General features: G+C 45.4%; 1 protein-coding gene across 1 annotated transcript in view; it reads left to right on the forward strand.

Moving 5' to 3' along the window:
* The window catches only part of Slc41a2 (solute carrier family 41 member 2), a 70,850-nt gene that overhangs the window by 15,923 nt on the left and 29,446 nt on the right, over positions 1–25,481 (forward strand). The window contains exons 6-7 of the mRNA XM_051139758.1: positions 13,325–13,472; positions 15,478–15,557. Of these exons, the coding sequence (XP_050995715.1) occupies positions 13,325–13,472; positions 15,478–15,557 (228 nt within the window). The remainder of the gene's footprint in view (positions 1–13,324; positions 13,473–15,477; positions 15,558–25,481) is intronic.

Genomic DNA, 25,481 nt, shown 5'->3' on the forward strand with positions numbered 1-25,481 from the left:
GTTTACAGGTGTGTGCTGCAACACTTAGGTATCCTTTGTAATTTCAGATGAGAAAATGGAGGATTGTGGGAGTTATACATGCTCCCCAGCTTGACACATTACTGGCACTGTAGTTGAACACAGGCCTGTTATACTCCATAATTTCTGTTTTGTTATGTATTTTGAACATGAGAATGGAGGGTAATCATGTTTTGTGTGTATGCGTGCCTGTGCACATGCGTGTATTACATGCATGTGTGTGTGTGTGTGTATGTATGTTTGTGCATGTGTCAGATGCCCAGTTTAAAAAAAAAACAGAACTTCACTACAATAAAATTATTACAAGTCAATCCAGAAGCAAATATTTATTCCCAAATTGCGGTGGGTTCCGTACAACTTTATGGTATAATTTTATGCATCTACAGTATACTTAGTTTGAAGAGGAGCTTCAGAAGTGTTCTTTTTCTTTTCTTTTTTGGTTTTTTGAGAGAGGGTTTCTCTGGCTGTCCTGGATTCCCTTTGTAGACCAGGCTGGCCTGGAACTCACAGTGATCCGCCTGCCTCTGCCTCCCAAGTGCTGGGATTAAAGGCGTGCGCCACCACACCTGGCTCAGAAGTGTTCTTGAACTAAAGAAAGCTTTAGCCTTTCCATGCAATAAGCCTTGTAGGGCTTTTGGCAGTAGCAAGGACAGCTTCATTCAGTGTCTGACGCGCCTTGGCTTTGATTTGATGATGACATGAACGCTTCCTGTTCTGTTCAGCTATGTTTTTTCTCACTTGAAGCTCAAGGAGCATCGGCCTGAAGTAATGTATAGACAGTGAAAGGCCAGCATCACAAGCTCCCATCCTGCTCTCATTGGCTCTGGGCTCTGTCACTCTACAGTGCACAGGAACCGACACTCAGCGTGCTCACTGCGCTTTCCTCTCACAGGAAGCACAGAGAAGGGGAGTTGTGTTATTAAAGAAATAACCCTAAATCTCATTTAATTGTAAATGTTGTGGTAATACGTTGCTTCTGCCTTTTTTGAAATTTGCAATTTAAGACACAGCTGCTAGACTAGGGGTAAATGCCAGTTTATATGCAGTCTCGGACACCATGGCATACTATTCTCTTTCCCTGCTAAACTCCCCTCCCAACCCACAGGCAGACATCTGAGCAGCTTGTGGTCCTTACCCTACAGGACCAGGCCGTTAAGTGTACTGGGTGAGTGGCTGGTGCATGGTTATCCAGCCAGGCATGGTGGCACACACCCGTAATCCTAGCATTTGGGTAGCCGAGGCAGGAGAATTGAGAGTTTGGGACCAGTATATGAGATCCTGTCTCCAGACTGTCATCAGTAGGAAGCCAGTAAGAGCCTGAGCAGGGTGCTCAGCCCTTTGACTTTTGAAATTAGAGTTTTTCCCTCCTCTGAGACGGGGAGAAGAGAACAGGGACATATGAGAGGGTGAAGTGTTTCTTTGCAGCTCTATTAAGAGGCTTGAAATGCCACAGATTAACTGTGGGGTGATGACACACGCCTGTAATCCCAGCCAACCACAGCCATCTGTAAGCCCAGTCACAGATGACCCGAGAGCGTCTTCTGGCCTCCTTGTGTACCAGGCGTGTTCGTAGTATGCAGACATACTTGCAGATAAAACACCCCTACAGACAGAATAAATAAGTAAACGGCGTGATCGCAGTGTGTTGTCATCCAAAGCTTGCCGTATTTTGAGAGTTACGTGGTGCCACATTGAGGCTGGACCTCGGTGGGGTCTCACTATGTATCTGAGGCTGGCTTCTCCAACTCATTTGGGATCATGGGTGTGAAGCAGCACATCCAGCAGCCCTTCGATTGTTTGTTTGTTTTGTCGAGCTGAGGGCTGAACCCAAGACCTTGCCCTGTGGTGCCTTACCTGGTATGTGGAGGAGGACAAAGTGCAGTGTTGCCATGGTTTTAGAACAGTATCATTAAATATTGCTTAGGATATTCTAGGCCTTCATCCGGCTTCTGAAAGTTGGCCTAACACCATTCCAGCTTGTATGTTACAGGTCCTTTTCATCCCATCTGTGTAATTGGGGCCCCGAGGGATTTCCTTTTCTAAATGGGCTACCGGTTAATTTCTGACAGTGAAGAACACTCCGCACAGGTGTTCTGAGATGTCACCATGTTTGGACTGCAGAAGCCGCTGCATCTTGAGCACTAGGGGGCCTCAGAAGCTCAGCAGTTAGGTGCCCGGCATTTTCATCCTGGCTACAGAGATTGGAAGTAGGCACTTTTAAAATTCAAGAGCCCATCCATCTTGCTGAGAAGCCCAGGCCTCGGAAACAAAGTTTCTGAACTACACTGCAAACACCAGCAGCGTTCAGAGAGGATCTTCTCGGTAGATGTAAGCTTTGGCTGTAGAGGCCATGTACTGCTACAAAGGCGCGAAGGATTGGGCACTGGAAAAGTTTCATGGGGTCAGTTCACGAAAAGGGCACAACACTTGTAAATACATATGTACCCCGTGTCAGTGCTCTTAAATATAGAAAGGTAAGTAACAGATTGGAAAGGCATAGAGAAACAATACAAGAAGGGAGGGGGCTCCCAGCACCCCTCTTGCGACAAGCACAGTGAAGAAACACCGGGCGTGGCGACGTACCCTTTCCACGTGAGCCTGAACGGCTACAAAGCATCCCACCCAGCAAGCCCACGGTGTGCGCTCTCCTCGAATGCGCAGATCACTCTCTGGAATAGACCCCATAGGAAGCCATGAAACAGAGCATCACACTTTTAGGAAGTGGACATCAGGTCATATCTTTTGTCACCATGATGATGAGAAACAGAAAGCAGTGGCAGAGGACAAAGTGGAAATATATATATAAGTATAGAAATATACACAAATTCAACAGCACACCTCAAGCAGGCGGTGCAGGGCAGAGGAGCTCGGAATGGAAACTAAACACGACAAGGCAACGAGAGTGGAAACAGTGTTCCATAACCTAAGGGCGCAGCACAGGCGGTTCTAAGGAGGACACTCACAGCTATAAGTGCCTGTATTAAAGAAGGTGGCAGGCATCCTAATACTACACAGCAGGAAACTGAAAAAAAAGAAAAAAGAAAAAGGCAAACTAAACCCAGGGCTAACAGAAGGCGTGAAGTACGGAAGTAAGTATAGTTAAACCAAGTAGGCAAGCTATCGAGTAAGTCAACAAAATGAAAGCTTGCTTTTTCTGACAATGAAGAAAACTAACAAAAATCTTAGCTAGACTAAGAAGAGAAATAACTCTAAGTGAAAAAGACCCGAAAGGAAAGCACAGGCATTGTAATGGGTACCTCAGAACAGTAAGGTCATAAAAGGCTATTATGAAGAATTACATAGCCTCTGGGGAATGGATACATTTCTGTAAACTTAAGAGCCACTGAGATTGAGTCCGGAAGAAACACAAGACCTGACCAGACAAGCAGCCGAGAATAGTAATTAAAAAGAAAAGAGGATTGCCAGGAGGCTACAGAGTGAGATTCTGCCTCAACAACACACCAAGACACAAATAAATGTTAAAAGATTTAAAACCCCAGACAACAAATGCTTCCCGAGAAAGAAGCATCCTGAGAAAATGCGTCCAGGCTTGTTTGATGAGGCAGGCAGCTCAGCCTGCTTTCAAGGCCAGAGACCCTGGTAAAGCCACGGGCTGCTGCCTCCTCCATCAGCGGAAAGTGTTGCCTCTGTGGTGATGTGGCGGCCACTCTCATCACTTCTGCTCAGCATCCTACTGGAACTAACAAGAGCAGCCAGACAGGAAAAGGGATGAAAGGCATCCAGATGAAACGCAAGAGTTAATTATACCTTTCTGTAGATGGCACAGTCCTGTGTGTACAAAAACATAAAGGACTCTGAAGATTCCATTAAAAGGATTGTAGAACTAATAAGTGTGGAAAGTTTTCATAATGTGAATCAGTGTACAAAACTCAGTGGCATTTTTTTTCTTTCTTTGTTTCTTTCTTTCTTTCCTGAGACAGGGTTTCTCTGTGTAGCCATGGCTGTCCTGGACTCACTTTGTGGACCAGGCTGGCCTCAAATTCACAGCGATCCCCCTGCCTCTGCCTCCTGAGTGCTGGGATTAAAGGCATGCACCACCACGCCCAGCTCAGTGGCTTTTCTTTATGCCAGTAAAGATGTATCTGAGCTGCAGGTGGTAGTGTGTGGCTGCAATCCTAACACAGAAAACCGAAGCAAGAGGATCTTGAGTTCAAATCCAGGCCAGGCTACATGGCAAGCTCTAGGTCAGCCTTGCTTGATAAGGAGACCCTGTTAGTAAATCCATCCACCCACATGTCCATCTGTGCTTTCGTTATGGTACTTTACTAAGGGGTCTTTCATGACTTTCTGTGTGTTTGGTCAGTTTTCACATTTTTTTTTTCAAGGCAGAGTTAGAGCTTACCAAGAAAAGGGTTTTCTTTTTTTTTTTTTTAAATATATTTTTTATTTAACTTTAATCTATGTACATTGGTGTGAGGGTGTCAGATCTTGGAGTTACAGACAGTTGTGAGCTGCCATGTGGGTGCTGGGAATTGAACCCGGGTCCTTCGGAAGAGCAGGCAGTGCTCTTAACCACTGAGCCATCTCTCCAGCCCCAAGAAAAGGGTTTTCACATAGATTTATGCTTTGGCATTAGGGGAGAGAAAGCATCCCAGCAAAAAAAGAATATTATCTCTGTTCAGGCAGTCTAAACAGCACAGTTTGTTTATTGTGCTAGGACTCATTTTTTTTAAAGATTTATTTATTTATTATTTATACAGCATTCTGCTCTCATGTGTGCCGGCATGTACACCTGTAGGCCAGAAGAGGGCTCCAGATCTCATTATAGATGGTTGTGAGCCACCATGTGGTTGCTGGGAATTGAACTCAGGACCTTTGGGAGAATGGACGGCGCTCTTAACCTCTAAGCCATCTCTCCAGCCTCTTGTGCTTGGATTCTTGACTCTGAGCTGCAGAAGTATTAACCAGACTCAGGGGGTCAGAGGCTCCTTTCCCTCCCTGCACCCCCCCCCCCCTTATTTCCTCTGCTTTCCTATTCTGCCTTAGTTTCTCCCTCTGGGGCCTCAGTTCCTTAATCTTAAGCATTGTTTCTGAGGCCAAAATATGTTTTTGTAACCTCTGCACTTCTAAAGAGGGATGGAGGCCTTGCTATCCAGGGACTGAAAGGTGTGCTGCGTCTGGTCTAAGCGGGGCGGGAGAAGGTCCCAGCACAGAGAGTAGAGGAGCTTCTCCAGATGGTACTCTGGGAGGGAAGATGTAAAGACTCAAGGTACTAAGCCTCATAAACAATAAACACACGGGGCTGGAGAGATGGCTCAGAGGTGAAGAGCACTGCCTGCTCTTCTAAAGGTCATGAGTTCAATTCCCAGCAACTACATGATGGCTCCCAACCATCTATGATGAGATCTGGTGCCCTCTTCTGGTGGGCAGGCATTGCATGCAGGCAGAACACTATATAGTAAGTAAATAAATATTTAAAAAAACAATAAGCACAGAGCAACAGAATTGATGGTCTAATCCTAAAATTAGCACCAAAATATGACTTTAAAAAATTATGATACACTTGAGAACCCTGATGATGATAAAAAATTAAAACTTGAGGCAAAATTTGAAATAGACTTGAATAGGAGAACTGAGAATGTATACAATGTCCTACTCCTCCCATTTGTTTATTTGCTCATTTGTTCATTTATTCATAATAGCAGTAGTAAACTCCCAGATACCAGCAATGGGATGGTGTCTCATTAAGGAAGGAAATCAAAGCACTTCCCTGCGGTGTCATTTACCTAAGAGGAAGGCCAGGTTTCAGTTCTGTATTTCACTCTCCCCATGTCTTCTGCCCTCTGTCTGTTATATGAGTCTGTGCCTCCCAGAAGTCTGTCTTCTGAATCTGTCCTATGTGACTATGTCTGTTTCTGAATACGTCTATCCTGATGTGTCTGGACAGGGTCTGTGTGGCCCTGTCTTAGTTTGGGTTTCCATTGCTACAGCAAAACACCACAACCAAAAAACAAGTTGGAGAGGAAAGTGTTTACTTGGCTTGCACTTACGTATTGCTGCTCATCACTGAAGGAAGTCAGGACAGGAACTCAAACAGGGCAGCAACCTGGAGGCAGGAGCTGATGCAGAGGCCATGGAGGGGTGCCACTTCCTGGTTTGCTCCTCATGGCTTGCTCAACCTGCTTGCTTATAGGACTCAGCACCACCAGCCCAGGGATAGCACCACTCACTATGGGTTGCCCCTACGGCCCCCCATCAATGGCTAATTAAGACAGTGCCATACAGGCTTGCCTACAACTCATCTTTTGGAGGCATTTTCTCAATTGATGTTTCCTCCTTTCAGATAACTCTAGTGTGTGTGTGTTAAGCTGACATAAGACCAGCCAGCACAGGCACTGAAAAGGGACTTTGCTCTCTTTTCTTGAATAGCACAGAAGTTGCTCAGTGGAAAAGGAATGAGGGGGCTACTTTACATAAAATATTAACATAGTTTTACAAGAGATTAAGTGATTGACTCCAACCGACCCAGATAGCTGTATTATACACATTATTCATCAAACAATATCCATGTATTATATTCAACATTTATGGTGGACATTCATTTTGTAAGACTGCTTGTTTCCAGCAAATGATTATAACACACATGCATTATTTTTTCATCAGGGGCATGGAAGAGTACATAATTTAAGATCACATTTATGCCTTAGCTTGGCTTGATTACATGGGAAATCCAAGGCAAGTAAGGTTGGTTGTTGCATTGTTCTTTTAGAGGCAGGTTAAAGAGGCTGAGTGCACAGTAGGATAAGCATCCTCAGGTCACAGGTGACCTCACAATGTATTAGTAACTCTGGCTGTGAGGTCTGGCAAAAAAATTCCCATCTCTCAGAATGTAAGTTATTTTAGGGGCTGGAGAGATGGCTCAGAGGTTAAGAGCACCGGCTGCTCTTCCAGAGGTCCTGAGTTCAATTCTCAGCAACCACATGGTGGCTCACAACCATCTATAATGTGATCTAATGCCCTCTTCGGTCCTGCAGGCCTACATGTAGGCAGAGCACTGTATGCATAATAAATCATCTTTTTAAAAAAAGAATGTAAGTTATTTTGATAATATTACATGGCCCCAACCTCTGGGATTGAGAATAAGACCCCTTGGTCTGTAAAAAAAAGAATCTACCAGAAATTATATACAGACAGCATGGCAGAATATGAGAGAGCCACCCCTGAGGAATTTCAGTAGTGGAGCAGGTCAAATGAAAGTAGTGTGTGGTGGTAGTGGCTCGTGAGGCATAAACTAACAGCGAGGGAAAAGAAAGCAACCATGACCATCAAAGCATGAAACAAGGTTCTGGCCACGATAGATGTGTACGTGGGACTTAGCTTTGTACATGAGAAGTTGTGCTCTTCTTTCATTCGAAGAAAATACATCTTCTGACAGTTCACAGGGTTAAGCAACTTTGTCTTCAAGACGTTCTCGAGGCTGAAAGACTCCGGGAAAGCTTATTCTATTCAGGAGGATAAGGCCATGATAACATTTTGAGTTCTGGGTGGGATGGGCATCTGTCTACCCTAAGCCAACACCAGGAGGTCTGAGTAAGATCTGGTTGCCATTCTGGGCACGGTGGCACGCCTTTCGTCCCAGCACTAGGGAAGCAGAGGCAGGCGGATCGCTGTGAGTTCTGAGGCCAGCCTGGTCCACAGAGTGAATTCTAGGCCAGTCTTCAAAACAAAATAGAACAAAACAAAAGCAAAGATCTAATGGTCAATTTTCACTCGGCTTGCACCTCCCTTTTTGTGGTGTGTTAAGTCAGGGTGGTGGCGTGGTTTCACCTCCTGGGTTATTGGAGATATAGAGCAGACAGGCTGCCACCATTTTGGATTGTGTGGGCTTTATAGTCCTATTTACCTAAAGGCACAGGAGGTCCTTTAGTAGTTTCCTACTGATCTGCTGAGGACAATAGAATCTGTGTTCTCTTTGATTCACCAGTCATTTTCAGTCACCTATGGCCCGTTTGTTTCTTGCCTCTGTGTAAGATGGGCTTAAGTTGAGTTCTGGGACTGTAACCTCACCTACCAGCATCACAACAGTTGTGGCTTATAGACACTGTGGCCACTTCTATTTTACATGTGCTAGCTATAGAAGTAAACTGAGGGTTGGAAATGGCTCCTTAATTGTAGGTGAGGACTTTCCAGCATCGCTACAGTTGTTGTAGCTTATAGACACCGTGGCTACCCCTATGGTACATACGCTAGGAATAGAAGTAAACTGAGGGTTGGAAATGTCCCTGTAATTCTAGGTGAGGACTTTCAGTGCCAGCTTCTATTATTGGACTGTGCACAGACTGATTTCCAAGGCTGCAGCTGACAGTAACAGACTCTTTATCTTTTGGACATTACACACCAACACTGGCTACTACAGACATTCATCTAAAAGGGAGTTGAAAGAGAATGAACATTTATTGACTTGAGAAAAAGTACCAGCTTTTCTCTTCTTAAACGAGGTCTCAGAACCAAAATCCTTGGGTTACCTAGGAAAGGTGACCAGCCAAAGCTCCATGGTAGCCCTCGACTCCAGCTAGTTCAACCCCTTGAGAGCACAGAGGCGCCCCCTAGTGGTTGATGGCGGACTCTAGCGTCTCACTAACAATGTGTTGACGTGGAGTTACCAGGACTACCACTGTGCTTGCTTTAACTTAAAGCACTGTGCCATCTTTGAGTGATTTTTAGAATACCAATTCTCAAAAAAAGTGTGACAGTTATTAGTGGACTTTTGGGAAGAAGCACATAGTGTGCGTTACTGCGTTGCTCACACAGAACCTCACAGAACCAGCTGGTATATAAAATGTGTCACGTCATAGAGGAATTTAAGTGAGGCCCTCCATGCAGCAGCAAGGGAGAAGTAGCTGGAAAAAGCCGCCAACTTTACACTAGGTGGGACCACTGAAGCGTTCTTGTGGTCAACAGTTCAGCGGAATCAGAGTAATTTGTACAACTTTGGCTCAGTGAATAGCTACTTTTCTGTGGTTTACTTCGGCACAGGACATGTACTACACATGCGAACTCCCGAGGGTGTGAAAACCCGAGCGTTTCATGTGTTCTAGTTTTCTTGTGGAACAGGTCGCCTGATTCAAATGGTTGGTGGCTTGAGACAATGCAGTGGTATTTCCTTCTTTCTAGGGGTTAGACACCCAAAATCATCCAAGTAGGACAGATGCTGAGGTGTTGGCAGCGCTGGCTGCTTCTAGAAGCTCAGGGGGAGAGCCTGGTTCCTGCCCTTCCCGCCTGGCAGCTGCTGGCACGCCCTGGTTTTGGTGCCTGCTTCTGTCCACACTGTTCTTTCCTCTTGTCCTGTCTCCCTCTTATTAGGATAGCAGTGATCGCGCCTAGTGCCCACTCAGATCATCCACACGGCCCTCTCACATCAACAGGCAAGCTTCAGGGCGTATCCCTGTGGGTCAATATAGAGCTCAGCGCAACACTCAACAGTGTATCGATAGCTTAATATGAAATATTATTCTGACCAGGATCCGCTAAGCACATTTCATTTAGAAAAGGGGCATTACCTTACACTTTAATATGATGCAGATGTTTGTGTCTGGCTTTTAATTGACCATTTTCTTTTGCCAGTTGTGCCATTAATGGTTTTCTAAAACTAATTCTTTAATTTTATGGTGGCATTTAAACACCAGATTGAGATAGAACACAATTATAGTAAGTCATTTGGAAGTTTTGGTTTCATGATGATTTTTCCCACTTTTCAATGTTTAATAAACTTGGTGATACCTTTATACTTTCAGAAGAGCTGCAAAACATAAAAGGAGCCCTGAAGCTACGTAGCTTCAACCTCACCCAACATTGGCATCGTGTCCTGAATATTGTATTGTCTCTCCTTTATTTTCTATTAAAGCCCTTAAAAATCAGGTGACAGCCGGGCGTGGTGGCACAGTCCTTTAATCTCCAGTGCTGAGAGATGCTCCGGTGGGTGGATGTTACTGTGTTAACTCCATTAACCGCCTGATAGACGCTCAGTCCTTTCCTCTTTTGCATTCCTGCAGATAACGCTGGGGTGAGCATTCACCTGTGAGGGTTTTTTTTTTTTTTTTTTTTTTTTTTAATGTGAAAATGGATGTCTTCAGTTCACTTGGGACACATCTAGATGCAGCATTTTGGGTTGTGTGGTAACTCGGTGTGACTTTTTGTGGATCCCCATGAGGAGCTCATTATTTTTTTATTTATTTTTCTCTCTTCTTTTGAGACCAGGGCAGCAGTGATGGGCAGGGGTCGGAGTGCCGAGGACTTTTCTCAACTTCAGATGTTCCTCTTGATACTGAGGTTGAGGACAGTGTGGTAGAGGCTGCAGTGCAGTGTCCATCTGGACCCAAGCATGTGATGCCGCGGTGAGCTCACCTGGCAGAAGAGCTCCTTCCTTTAGTGTCTAGGCTTCCGATGCCTTTAGCTCCTCCTCCGTGCTGTGGAGATGGTCGGCAGCTCTAGGTATTTCATGAGGTAGGAATGTTCTGATTGTGCTTTTTCATCTTTGAAAAGCAATGGGAGGCCCAGTGAGATGGCTTATCAGGTGAGGCCCCGTGCTGCGCAGCCTGATGGCCTGAGTCCGACCCCATAGTGGAAGGAGCGAACTGACCTCCTTGTCCTGAGCGTCACTCATGTGTTGTGGTCTGCAGGCTTGCATGGGCACTGCTAGGGCCGCACAGAGAGAAACCCTGTCCAAAAAAAAAAAAAAAAACCAACAACAACAACAAACCAAAACCCTTAGGGATATTATGATTTAAATAAAAGTTAGGCGATTTCCAACCATAGGGAAACAAAGTATAAGGAATTGGTGACTCAAGCTCATATAGCTGATTAAAGTTCATGCTGAAGAGGCGCTCCGCACTTACAGGGGTTTAGCCCATTAGAGCACCGTCGCCCCAATAATCTCACTCTTGTGATTGTTATAGAGAACTAACTGAAGTTGTGTATATTAGATGAATATGTATTTTAAGAATTGTCATCTTTTACATTTAAAACATGTTTATTGTACTGTGTGTTTTGCCTGCATGTCTGGCACCGCATGTGTGAAGTGCCACGGAGGCCAGAAGAGGGAACCAGATCCCCTAGAACTGGAATTTGAGGAGATTGTGAGCCGCCATGTGGGTGCTGGGAACTGAACTTGGGTCCTCTGGAAGAGCAGTCAGTGCTCTTAACCACTGGAACCAACTCTCCAGCCCTTTCATTTTCCTTTTTAAAAAATAATGTTCATTTGTGTGTGTGTGGGGTGTGTGTGTGTGTGTGTGTGTGTGTGTGTGTGTGTGTGTGTGAGTGTCTGTGTATTTGAGTATCAGAGGCAGTAGTATATGTGTGTCTGTGGGCAGGGGTGTATGCGTATAGGTGTGTGTGTGTGTGTGTGTGTGTATGTGAGGAGTGTGTATTTGTCTGTATGTGTCTGTGTCTGTGGGCAGGAGTGTACGTGTGTAGGGGTGTGTATATATCTGTCTCTGTGTGTGTTGGTGGGCTGGAGTGCATGTATGTAAGGGTGTGTGTGTATGTGTGTGTAGGAGTGTGTGTCTGTGTATCTGTGTGTCTGTGTTTGTGGACAGGAGTATATTATGTAGGTGTGTGTGTGTGTGTCTGTGGGCAAAATTATATTGTATAAGTGGTGTGTGTCTGTGGGCAGGAGTGTATGTGTGTAAGTGCGTGTGCCACAGCATTCCTATGGAAGCTTTCCCGAGTCTGTTTTCTCCTACCAGGCTAGTTCAGGGGATCAAATTCAGGCATCATGCTTGGCTGAAAGTACTTTATTCTGAGCCTCCTTGCCAGCCCTACCTTATGTTTTCTTTTGTATTGCCTATTGTGGCCTATGCTGGCCTTGAACTTGTGATTGTGTGTGTACCATTTGACCAAGCAAGTCACCTTATTTATACATTTAATTGAACTAGACTTGTTAAAAATCACTTTAGATACTTGAAAAAATTTATGAGAAAAGTGAGCTAGAGTAAAATTATCTCAGAGATTTTCATGCAGTCAAATATTTCAAGCTTAACTTTTGGTTGGCTGCTGGGCATAGTGAACACAGTGCTGTTTCCATATGCAGTGTAGGACTTTATTAATATGGGCTCTGTGTGTGTGTGCGTGTCTGTGGGCAGGAGTGTACATGTGTGTGTGTCTATGTCTGTCTATATCTAAGTTCATGTGCTTAGCTTGAGCTTTGTGAGGCCTGTTTCAAGGTTATGTTGGGGAAGTCGAGACCAGACCTTTTCCCAAGGCCAGTGTCCTCCTCCTTCTCAGATGCGCCTCTCTCGGGGCTCTGCTGACTGCTTTCAGCGTGCATGTTGGATTTTTTTTTTTTTTTTTTTTAGGATTCCAGATGTTGCAGGCTCTGGAAGGTTGCTGGACATTTTTCCTTTGCCCTGTGCACACACCCTTGATTTTCACATCCCGCATTCCCTTCCTGCTCTGTGTTGTTAATTCAAGTTACCCAAGCCTCACTCTCTGGGCCTTTAGTAAGAAAGCAGGGTGGAGGCAGCAACTGGAGGGTTCATTTCTCCCCTCAACTCTGAGCTTACAGTGTTAGAAGATAATACACACACACACACACACACACACACACACCATTAGGTTTTGTTTAGAAATGGCTTGGACACAGCCGGGCAGTGGTAGCTCACGCCTTTAATCCCAGTACTTGGGAGTCAGAGGCAGGTGGAGCTCTATTAATTGAAGGCCAGCCTGATCTACAGATCTGAGTTCCAGGACAGCCAAGGGTACACAGAGAGACACAGTCTTGAAAAAACAAACAAACAAAACCCAACCAACCAAAACAACAACAATGACAATAACAACAACAGAACCCCAAAAACATAAAGAAAAGAAATGGCATAGATCATTTCTGTGAAACGACGTATAGCCAAGCATGCTGTCAGCGAGAAGGTGGAAACAGAGGCAGCTTGAATAATTAAGACCCAGAACACGCACCAAGAAGCACAGCAGGGTCTTGGCAGCTGCTCTCCTGCTCCTTGTCCTCCCAGGAGCCCTTGCTTCTCTTGTGTGGGCCGCACTGTTGCCTCATAATGAACATTTGTGAATTAACGTGTTTTTCTTACAGTTAGGTTATTTGATATTTTAAAGGAACAGACCGTTGTGTAGCACAGGCCGGCCTGAGTGCTGGGTTAGGGGAATGGGCTGCCGCCATAGTTGGCATTGAGGTTTATTTACAGTTCTAAAATTTAAGTATATAGAAACTGTAAGACACTTACTGCGTTTGAAAATAAATATGGTAAAATGTTTCTTTTGATAGTTTAGATTTGCGATTGGAAAGAAGAGGGGTTGAAATGTCTCTTTTTCTTTATTCTAGACAGATATTACTACATTTCTCCATTAGTTTGTGCCTTCTTCTTGGCTCTGACACCCATCTGGATTATAATAGCTGCCAAACACCCAGCTACCAGGACAGTACTCCACTCAGGCTGGGAGCCCGTCATTACAGCCATGGTTATAAGCAGGTGAGTGTTGGGGGAGGGGAGAGGGAGGGAGGAAAGAGAAATCATGGTCTGTGTAGGTATGTACATACTAAACAAATTTCTGGACCTGGCAGTGAGACATCCGGGTTGCAAAATGGAGCATTAGCCTTCCAGAATAATACTGTTATACTCTGTTTCTGTGGAAAGATGTTCAGTGCACATTTGATGAAAAGAGTAATCTGGGGAAGAGTAGGAGTGTCCTGTTAAGTGTGGTGAACTGGAAGTCTTATGCTGTGTTTGGATTTGGGTAAAACAAAGATCCAAACTCAGCACGGAAGACCCACAAGAGGGGGTAGAGGGAGACAGCCACCCAGAGTGTAGGGAACAAAGAGCATAAGGAAAGTGACTCTGGGAAATTCAAAAACAATTTTGTGGAATGGCTGGTGGCTGCTTCGTATGGAGAAGGGCTCGCCGGGACAGACAGGGTGCGGACAGAAGGGGCTTGTGGGAGCTGTGCGGTGCACCCTCATCTGCCGTGGGAGGCGGTCAGCGATGGAGGTCTGCCTCTAGAACTGAGCAATAGCGTATAGACATGCCACTTAGAAGCATAGACACTCCAGTGGAAACCAATTCCCAGTGCCCAGAGGGTCTGCGAAGGGGGCTAGTGACTCCTGTCAGGGGATGTCATAGCCTCTGCTCTGCTGCTTGGACTGTCAAGCCACATGTGATAGCATGTGGCTCATTTTGATGCACGTAAATTGCATTTCTCAGAATATTTGGGCAACATTTCCCTATGGGTGTTGCCACTGGCGGTGTCTTACAGTAAATACGACACGGATGGAAGGTAACCAGCTAATAAAGACTTCCGGGGCTGGAGAGATGGCTCAGTGGTTAGGAGCACCGACTGCTTTTCCAAAGAACCACATGGTAGCTCACAACTGTCTGTAACTCCAAGATCTGACACCCTTACACAGAAATATATGACGGCAAAACACCAATGTACATTAAAATAAAAATTAAAAAAAAAACCAAACAGAAAACAAAAAAACCAAAAAGACTTCTGGAATGTAGACACACCTCTAGGGCCTGTTGAGATACTGAAAATGGACAGCTTGCCGCTGTGGTATATCAAAACAGCCATCTCACTCCCCAGACTTCTCAAGGTCTGGTCTTCCTGTTGCTACGGCTCCTGTGGTAATACGGTTGTAATCCATCTAGTTCAGCACAGTAGAAACCACCCTCTCATGCCTGCTTACTACAAAGATGAAGAAAACTGCTTTTACAGCTCGTGTTTAAATTGAGGAGTAGTAGATGCCGTGACTCAAAACATAGTGTGATCCCAGCACCTGGGAGGGAGGCTGAGGCAGGTGGATCTCTAGGAGGTTGAGGCTAGCCTGGTCTACTAGGAAGCTGCAAGCTAGCCAAGGCTATATAGTGATACCCTGTCTCCAACAAAACAAAAACAAAAATGCTACGTGCAGATGACTATGAAGGAACCATTAATGCCGTTGTTCTAAGCCTTGTAGGTCTTTCTAGATAGCTCTGTGCAGTTAACATATGGATAATCTGGGCATTGAGACACACACCTATAATTCTAGCACTTGGGAGACTGAGGCAGGAGGATTGCTGTAAGTCCAGGGCCATCCTGACCTATATAACAAGTCCCTATTACCCCCTATTACCGAAAGGGGTTAAAAAGATAAAATAAATAAATACCCCCCCCACAAAAAACAAAACTAACACATACATTGATTTCTACTTTGAATATTCTTCTTTTGTTCTGATTTTGTTTGTTTGTTTTGAGACATGGTTTCTCTGTGTAGCCTTGGCTGTCCTGGACTCGCTTTGTAGACCAGGCTGGCCTCGAACTCACAGCGATCCGCCTGCCTCTGCCTCCTGGGTGCTGGGGTTAAAAGCGTGCGCCACCACGCCCAGCTTGCCTGATTTTACGTGGCACGAGCATTGTACTATACAAGGCGGTGGTGTCTGAATGTCGGAATAGCTTGAGCTCCTTCTCCATCCCGCTGTGTGGTTTTCTTTCTTTCAGCATCGGGGGCCTTATCCTGGACACTACTGTATCTGACCCAAACTTGGTTGGGATTGTTGTCTACACTCCAGTCATCAATGGTAAGCCTTGAAGGGCCTGCTTCCAGCATGACGTCACCCTTAGGGACCCTTAGGCATGGCTTCCTGCTCCACCCGTTTCTTTTTTCAAACTCAGAGGCAACTCAGAGCAGAAGTTCTCCTCCCTGATCTCAGTACAGAGAGCAAACCATGTTTGGGAAAGAACTGTCTCTTGATAATTTTTGTTGCATGTTGGCTTGACAGGCACGCCTAACTTTTAAGGCTAATGTAACAAAATATAGTATTTCATCTCCGAGTTGTCCTTTCTCTTTGGCTTGTCTGATGTTTTTGTTTTGTTTTGTTTTAAGCCCTGTCTGGCCTCTGTGTCCTGAGTGCTGAGATTAAAGCCACATCCAGATTTTTTTTTAAAGATTTTTTTTATTACTTTTAATTATGAGTATATATGTATGGGTGTATGCATGTGAGTGCTGGTGCTAGCAGAGGCCACGGGCATGGGATTCCTCTGGAGCTGGAGTTATATAGGCAGCTGTGACCTGCCTGACATGGGTGATGGGAACTGAACTCAGGTCCTTTGCAACAGCACTACTTGTTCTTTTAAAGATTTACTTACTTATTCTTGTGTATACAAGGCTCTGCCTGTATGTACACCGGCAGGCCAGAAGAGGGCACCAGATCTCATTATAGATGGTTGTGAGCCACCATGTTGTTGCTGGGAATTGAACTCAGGACCTCTGGAAGAGCAGACAGTGCTCTTAACCACTGAGCCATCTCTCCAGCCCCCAGCACGACTTGCTCTTAACTGCTGGGCCACTCTTCCAGCTTCCCCGTCTTACCTGCTGCTCTTATATTTGCTTTTGTTGTTTATCTTAGAAGAAGCAGGATTAGCCAGATTCGATCATTCCCCAAATTCATTTCATCCACTAAGATCTGCTACTCTTCTGGTGCCTGCGAACTCTGCCTCCTAATTTCCTTGCCTACAAAATAGAAATAATAATTTTTATATTAAGTACTTATAATACGCACATTAAAGAATCATGTTAAAAGAGCATCAGGAATTTTGTATGAGTTAACACTTACCAGGACATCTTAATCCATCTCTACTGGTCTTCGGAGTGGTGATCCTTAAGGTAGACTTCAGTACAGCCTAGGTCAATGTAATTTAAAAAGTAATTCTACCTTGGCATGACCACACATTTAGCATATATTAGTTTTCTTCTTTAAAGAATCAAGTTTCTGTAGTCACATAAAACATTATACAACGACACATTCTGAAGAAGTCTAATTTTAGATCTAAAATTTCTGCCGAACATTGTGACTTTTGAGTGCCTTTAGAACGTCAAGGGCAAGTGTCCTTGCAAATCCCTCTCCTAGCTGTCTGGTTCCACTGTCTCCTCCTGCCATCCGTCCATCCTTAAAACCCCGGGGCCATCCCACTCAGCCTGGTTCTTCCTCTCCTTGACCCGAACAATACCAGGCCTTGCCCATTGCCCTCACCTGACTTGCTTGTCCACACAGAGGGGTGCCTCTCACTACAGTGTGAGCTCGTTGCGTTGAGGCATCTATTAGAGTTGGTAGAACATCTGTCCAGGCCTTTCTGGCTTTTAGAGTCTTTGTTGAAAAGTCAGGTTTTATTCTGATAGGTCTGCCTTTATATGTTACTTGGTTTGTTGTTGGTTTTTTTTTTCCCCTTTGCAGCTTTGAATATTATTTCTTTGTTCTGTATGTTTAGTGTTTTGATTATCATGTGCTGACGGTACTTTCTTTTCTGGCCTAGTCTGTTTTGGTGTTATGTACACACCTTGTACCTTGATAGAAACTCCCTTCTTTACGTTAGGAAAATTTTCCTCTATGGGTCTATTGAAAATATTTTCTGTACCTCTATTTTTTTCTTTTCATAGTGTCCCAGATTTCCTGGATCTTCTGTGTCTGGGTTAAAAAAAAAAAATTTAACATTTGCCTTAACTGAGGTATCCATTTCTTCTATCTTGTCTTTAATGCCTGAGATTTTCTCTTCTGTCTCTTGTATTCTGTTGGTGAGGCTTTGCCTCTGAGGTTCCTGTTAGACTTCCTACATCTTTCAATTCCAGTTTTACCTCAGTTTTGGCTTCCTTAGAGGTTCTATTGCCACTTCCATATAGTTTCTTTTCTTTTTTTCCCATATACTTTCAATAGTCTTGAGCTATTTTTTTTTTCCTGAGACAGGGTTTCTCTGTGTAGCCTTGGCTGTCCTGGACTCACTTTATAGACCAGGCTGGCCTCAAACTCACATTGATCCGCCTGCCTCTGCCTTCCGAGTGCTGGGATTAAAGGGATGGACCATGATGCCCAGCGAGCCTTGAGCTATTTTCATTTCACTTTTTGTTTGCATTTTGACAGACTTCATTAATGGATTTATTCATATCCTCTTTAATGTCCTCAAGCATATTCATAATGTCTATTTTAAAGTCCTTGTGTTCTTTTTCAGCTATGTGAATGTAACTCTTGGTGTTGAGGTCCGGCCTTGTCTTTTGGGGGTGAATTTTCTGTCCCATGGTGGGTCTGTTGTCCCTTTTGGGTCTGAGGGGCATGTGGTAGCTGTGGATTGCCTGATAGGGCATGCTTCTGAGGCCCTGCCAGGTATGTCTACTGGGGGACCCTGGTAGGGCTTGTTTCTGGGTATTGGGGAGCTGATAGGACGGTATGGTGGGGAGCTAGAAGAGCTCAGGGCTGAGAGGGGCTACAGGGGGCAAGAAAGCCAAGTCTGCCACGAGGGTCTGTGGAGTCCACAGAAATGGAGGAAGAGAGGCACAGTGGACCCTTGCAAGGAGTCTGCTACAGGCTGAGGAGGGGATGGAGGAACTGGAATTGGAGGATGGGAAGAAGAGTGAAGATTGCCTTACCTGGCTGGCATGGCCGGTGGCTCTCCAGGGAGAAATTATGTCAGGTGTTGTTAGCAGGAAGGAAGGCTATAGCCCAGTGCTCAACCTTCCTGACGCTGTGACCCTTTAACGCAGTTGTTGCTCATGTCATGGTGACCCCCCACCATTTAATTATTTTTGTTGACGCTTCATTATTGTAATTTTGCTACTGTTATATTACAGTGCACATCTCCGTGTCTTCTGATCGCCTGAGGCTTTTCCTGGCAAAGAGTCTTTCAGTTCCCAATGGGGCTGCAGACCGCAGGTTGAGAAACACTGCTGTAGAAGACCGGCCTAGCCCCAGGGAATGGGGTTAGAGAAGAAGGAAAGAGAGTCTGCTACAGAGCTGGGGCTGGCACTGGGGCAGTGGGGATAGCCTGCTTGATTGCCTGCTGGGATAGCCAGTGGGATTCCAGGAGGAGCTGCCTCAGGTGTTAGCAGGGTGAAGAAGACAAGCCATAGGGGAAGCTACATCGACTTTTTTATTCCTGCATCTGGTCATTATTTTTCTTGAGTAGATCTCTCCATTAATTCCTTTCTGACCCTTCTCTTACTCAGTTTATCCTGCCATTTGTTTATCTTCTAGGCTGGTTAGATGGCTCGGTGGGGGCATGGCACTCAGTCCCCCCAGGATTCACATGGTAGAAAGAGAGAACCAACTCCTGCAAGTTGTCCCCTGACTTTTACAGGCATGCCATGGCATGCACCTGACACACACACACACACACACACACACAAAATAATAATAATAATGTTACCTTTTCAACAAACCAGATTGTGCCCTTGCACAAAGATCAGAGTTCCCTTTCTGTTTCCGGGGGGGGGGGGGGGGGATAAAGCATCGATTGATTACTTAGCCTAACACCTGAGCGCAGTCTACCCGAGAGAGAAACTGCCTCCCAGCCTCATCCCCAGCCCCGCATCCACATCAATGTCTCCTTTGTTGAGTTGCTTGTGCTGCCTTGGTGAGGTGTGTCACTTTTTATATCATGCTTTTGTGCTGTTCTCCATCTCCTCCATGTGCCTGCTGCACAGAGCCTGTGACAGCGACGCATCGTTCCCAGAGGCCTATGCTTAGCAGCGCTGCTTGCTCCCCTCTCTGTGCCTCCCTGCCTCTCTTCTAGCAATTGTATTGCAGTGTGTGTCTATTTTGAATGATAACTTCTGTCTTCTCTACTCTGAGTGATGCCCACAGGGTTAAGGCTGGGCAGGTGGTGAATGAATAAATGTTATGGGTTAAGGAGTAAAATTCATTTTGCTGCAAACTACATGTCACCGAATCAGAGGAAATTATCATGTTAAGTAACATAACTTAGAACATAAAACAAATTCATAGACTTCAGACGGAACGGTTAAGATACATTTAAGCAGGCAAAGGTAGAAAAAAAAAATGCTTCCTTCTGTTTACATAAAACTGTTAGTAATGTTAGCAACATTTATTTCTTTCCTTAATGATTTTTCCTGTTTATAACTAGACAAATTGACTTAGTATTGATTTCTTGGCTGTTCTGCGTGCTCTGCTTCCCAAAATCTTTAGATATGAATATTTAGGCAAGGCCTCTTTAGATGCTAAATGAACTCAAGATTCAAGAGTGAAATATCGGCAGGCAGAGGAAAGGGTTGAGGGCCTGTGACTTGGGCTCAGTGGGGAAACGTGCCTGCCACCACGCCCGACAGCCTGAGTCCAGTGCCTGGAACGCGCACTGTGGACAGAGAGAGCCAGCACCTGCGAGCTGTTCCCTGACATCTACCCACAATAACAAACAAATAAAAATAAAAAAAGAAGTAGGTGTCCATCCTTGGAAGAAAGGGAACAGCCATTTGTTTGCTGGTGAAGAGGTCAATTAGAGCACAGCTTGGTTGGTAGCAGGCTAAGTAAAGGAAGGGATAGTCTTTTAGAGCAGTGTTATTAACAACGACAGTGAACGGGAGCACAGGTGAGTCCTGGGAGTGTCGCGCATGGTGTTGTTTCCTTTACATAAAGCCTACAAGCATGAAAATTAAGCGGTGTGTTAGGAATGCACAATTTGAGAAGAACAGGAAAATGCAGAAGTATGGAAAACGCTAATGGCAGCTATGGGAGGGAGGAGCTCAGGGCACTGCTGGTGGAGAGGGTGCCTTCCCTTTAAACACAGCAGGGGCCCAGGCATGATTCTTTATAGTCTCCGTTATAAGCAGTTTTTGTTGTTGTTATTTTATTTTGTTGTTGTTTTCTCCCCCCCCCTCTCTATTTATCTATATTGTGTATACAGTGTTCTGCTTGTATGTACACTTGCAGGCCAGAAGAGGGCACCAGATCTTATTGTGGTTGCTGGGGATTGAACTCATGACCTCTGGAAGAGCAGCCAGTGCTCTTAACCTCTGAGCCATCTCTCCAGCCCCATGTTGTTTTTTTTCAAGACAGGATTCCTCTGAGTAACAACCCAGGTGATCTTGGAGCTTGCTTTGTAGACCAGGCTGCCCTCGAACTCAAAGAGATCTGTGTGCCTCTGCCTCCCTGCAAGTGTGTTTTATTTATTTAAAGCCTTGGAAACAGCACCTGCAGATGATGAGGATGATGATGATGATGATGATTTTATTAAGGATTAGAATAGAAGTATAAATGGACCTTCTCAGATGAGAGCACTGACATAGCGGGCAAAGGGGTGATGGAGACGTGCAGGGCAGGGTGGGGCGGGGCAGGGAGAGCCTGAGGGGTGGGAGCAGTGAGGACCATGAATGTAAATCCTTTCCAAGTAGCCTTGGGAAGACCAGCCAGACCTTCCGGCAGCACTGAGAACTGGATCTCGGAAGAGTCTGGTGGGAACAGGGATGAGGGATGGGAGGAGGACTAAGGCGGAGGGACTTAGGCTGACAGCCTCACTTGTTCCAAGTCAGGTAGATAGATCTGTTTCCCCAGCACAGTGTTTCTCAACATTTTTTTAGTTCACAGTGCATAAAGAAGAAAGCCATAATGTTTGGATGGTACAGTAGGCTGAAGGAGCCCCTATGGCCATTCTAAGGATTTAGAGGGTGTCTCAGCATACCTGTATGCTACATTTGTAATGCATTTAGACATACTGGGTGGAAGTTCTAACCTAGGGTGGTTTAAACTTTTTTTTTTTTTTTAATCACTTTCTGAAGGAGCCATTTAAAATACTTTCCCCGAGCCGGGCGGTGGTGGCACACGCCTTTAATCCCAGCACACGGGAGGCAGAGGCAGGTGGATCGCTGTGAGTTCGAGGCCAGCCTGGTCTACAAAGTGAGTCCAGGACAGCCAAGGCTACATAGAGAAACCCTGTCTTGAAAAACAAAAAACAAACAAACAAACAAAAAAACAAAAAAAGATAAAATACTTTCCCCTAAGGATGTCTGTACAAATATTAACATTACAGATTCTCCACATGTCTATTTATATTCATTGTATACTACAGGCATTACAGGCATGGGCCACCATGCCCAGATTATATTTATTCCTTATACCTTAAAGAATGCATACAATATAATCTTTATACACTAAAGGAATACACTATTTCTGACCCTAATTTTGCCCTCATTAGAAGTGTATGAGCCAGGGTGGAAAATACAGAGGCTGGGCATTAGCCAGCGTATGCATAGTGTGTTCATCAGAAAACAGAAAATAAAGGTAATATATGGGAGTTAAACTGCCCAAGCCTGCCAGGTGCGGTGGTGCATGTCAGTAATCCCAGCAGTCTGGGAGGCAGAGGCGGGCAGACCTCTGTGAGTTCAAGACCTGCCTGCTCTACAAAATGAGTTCTAGGACAGCCAAGGCTACACAGAGAAGTCTTGGAAAACCAACCAAACCAAACCAAAATGTGTGCCGGTGCGTATCTCCACGGGACTGGAGGGTATGCCCCCGTCCTCCTGCACTTCTTGAACCCGCAGAGTAGCTACTGCCTGTGAGCTCCCTGGGGAGTCCTGCCTGGATGGGGTCTCACAGCGGCACACGGGGGGTGGGGTGGGGGGGGCTGCCGTACTCAGCACGTATGCAAGGCGCTGGGTTACTTTGCAAGTGGGTTAGGAGCATAGGTTCCTTTTTAAGGAAGCGAACTTTTGTGTTGGGTTCCACTGCGAATGTGCAAAAGGGACTCTCGGTAGAACCTGGACTATAACGCGTGATGTGAGTGTGAAACGTTTACTTGAGCCGTAATAAGGAGTCCCTAGATGACCCTGCTGACAGTCGATTCTTAGCATCAGGTAGCTTTACTATTAATGAGCCTATTGTACCGTAATATACCTAAAATTAGGTCCTGTGGGTACTGAGGAGCCTCGCCAACTATCGACAGGCTGTCTCTACTGATGTTTTTACTTTATATGAGACTGTCTTTAGATGCCTTCTGCTACCTTTAAGATTCAGTTAGTGTCCGTAGAATTAAAATACTTCAAAAGCCACATCACTGACAAGTTCTTGAGAGCAACAGTGCATAAAACAGCACCAAGAAATCATTCTTTGACGTCAAAGAAAGCTGTTCCAAGGTAATCATTTTGCAGTAATTAAAAATAGAACTAGCAACCCTGACAGGACCATGAGAGGCTGCCACTTGTTAGTCTCCTCACTAGTCACGTTGTTTACTTAAAATGGTATTCACCTCATCTGGAGGCGGAGCTCTCGTGTGTTTCTGAAGTCGGCCAAGGAAGGTTTGAGATGCGTGTTAGTCTGCAGCATATGGTAGCACGGAAGTGATAAACCGGTGTTTCTGTAGAGTTCTGTCAGGGCATCTGTGGCTTTCAGCAAGAGCTACAAGTGATTGTTAATAGCTCCATCTCAGGGAGATGGCAGCTATGGTAGATTGGCTCAACCCTAACAGCACATGCTCTCTATGCCTGCACTGAAGCATCCCGTGCCTAATAAGACACCAGATGGACCATTACCCCGAGAGAGTCCCCAGAGCGAAGAAGACGGAAAACAAACTGAGGCATACACACTCCCGTGGAACTTGCTGGTGTTGGCAAATTTTATCTGCAATCTTTGGCTTTGCAGTCCGTAAAATCTTCCTGTTGGATTCTTCTGCCCAGGGCGAGGCTGTGAGCAGAAGTCCATGGCTGACTATAAAAAGGCCCCGTTTTAATCAGGTCCTAACTTTCTGCTTCCCCAGAATCTCTGCGGCAGTGCTTCCGCGCCGTGGGACAAACACTTGTCCTCTTTCATTTGCTGGGGTGCGTGACTTCAGTATAGGAGATTGGGTCACTGGCCTTGTGTCCGTGGGGTCAGTAGGTGTACAGTCCATGCTGGCACTGAGGTGCTCTGCTCTCATTGTTTTCTTTCTTTCTTTCTTTTTCTTTTATTTTCTTTCTTTCTTTCTTTTTGTTTTTCGAGACAAGGTTTCTCTGTGTAATAGCCCTGGCTGTCCTGGAGTCACTTTGTAGACCAGGTTGGCCTCGAACTCACAACGATCCGCCTGCCTCTGCCTCCCGAGTGCTGGGATTAAAGGCGCGCGCCACCACCGCCCGCCTTCTCATTGTTTACTTTCATAAGTGAGCACTGATTAGACAAGTCCAAACTTAAAAACACAGTTGGCATAAGCTTCTGATAGAAAGGTCATTAAAGCAGGGGGCTGGGGTGATGACTGGGTGGATATCACACTGAAGACCTGAATTCAGCTTGCCCTCCCCCCCAAACCCACATACAAGGTGTGCCTGCAGTGTACCTGCATTCGTAGCTCTCCCATGGCAGAGACAAGAGAATTCCTGGAATCTTGTAGTCATCTGGTGTAGAGTACACAGGTAGAAAGCAATGACAAGGAAGAGACCCTTTCCAAACACCTGAGGTTCTTCTTTGTGTGTATATTGTGGCAACATGTACACACACACACACATACACATGAGAAACTCAGCATCTGAACTTGATCTGGATACCAGAGTGAGCATGGGGGTACATGCCATCAGTCTCAGCACTCGGAACGCAGAGGCAGGAGGATCTCTGTGAGTTTAAATAGTGCCAGGTCAGCCAGGAGTACACAGTAAGTTAGGGTTACTGTCTTAGTTAGGGTTTCCATTGCTGTGATGAAACACCATGACTGAGGCCACCCAGGGAGGAAGGGGTTTATTTCATTCAGCTTATGCTTGCAGGTGACAATCCATCACTGAGAGAAGTCAAGGCAGGAACTCAAGCAGGGCAGGAACCTGGAGGCAGGAGCTGATGCAGAGGCTGTGGATGGATGCTGCTTACTGGCTTGCTCCTCATGGCTTGCTCAACCTGCTTTCTTACAGAACCCAGGGCCCCCAGCCCAGGGTTAGCACCACATACAATAGGCTGGGCCCTCCCCCATCGGTCACTACTTCTGAAAATGCTCTACAACTGGATCTATGGAGGCATTTTCTTCATGGAGTGTCCCTCCTCTCTAGTGACTTCAGCTTGTGCTAAGATGACATAGAATTAGCCAGACCAGTGTCTAAAACTAAAATAAGACACCAAGTGAACTGAAAAGCAGTCCAGTTCCTTGCTGGCTGCTGAATTGTATGACATGTTAAGTGAAGTACCTACAATAGGAAACAGTGACACGGGAACCCTCTGTGTAACTTGCTTGGTGGTGGTGGTGGTGTTGGTGGTGGTGGTGGTGGTGGTAATTCACGTGTATCACTATGTTTGTAGTTGTTGCCTTCGGTTTGTCCATCATTCACTCATTTCAATATCCTGGTAAGCACTGTCTTTATTTTCACATTAGGGAAAGGAAGTGTCTGAGGGGTTCCTGTCGCTCAAGTCGTTCTGAGTGGCTGGGGCAGTGTTTAGGCTCTTGTGCTGGGGCCGCGGTAGAAATCCGCAGGGAGCAGAGCCTGTGTTTGCCTTAGTGACTCTGCCTGGCTGTGTGACTTTTAAACATAATTGTAAAGAAATTTGTTTCCCTGAGAAGAGTGCCCAGAACACCGAAGGGTGCGTTTTCTGATATTTTTCTGATAAACTGAATTAGTTTACTTATTTCTTTAAAGATTTATTTATTTATTTTATACAGACGGAGTGCTTTATATGCGTGTACACCTGCACACCAGAAGAGGGCATCAGATCACATTATAGATGGTTGTGAGCCACCATGTGGTTGCTGGGAATTGAACTCAGGACCTCTGGAAGAGG

Source organism: Acomys russatus, chromosome 31, assembly GCF_903995435.1.
Source record: "Acomys russatus chromosome 31, mAcoRus1.1, whole genome shotgun sequence".
Lineage (NCBI taxonomy): Eukaryota > Metazoa > Chordata > Mammalia > Rodentia > Muridae > Acomys > Acomys russatus.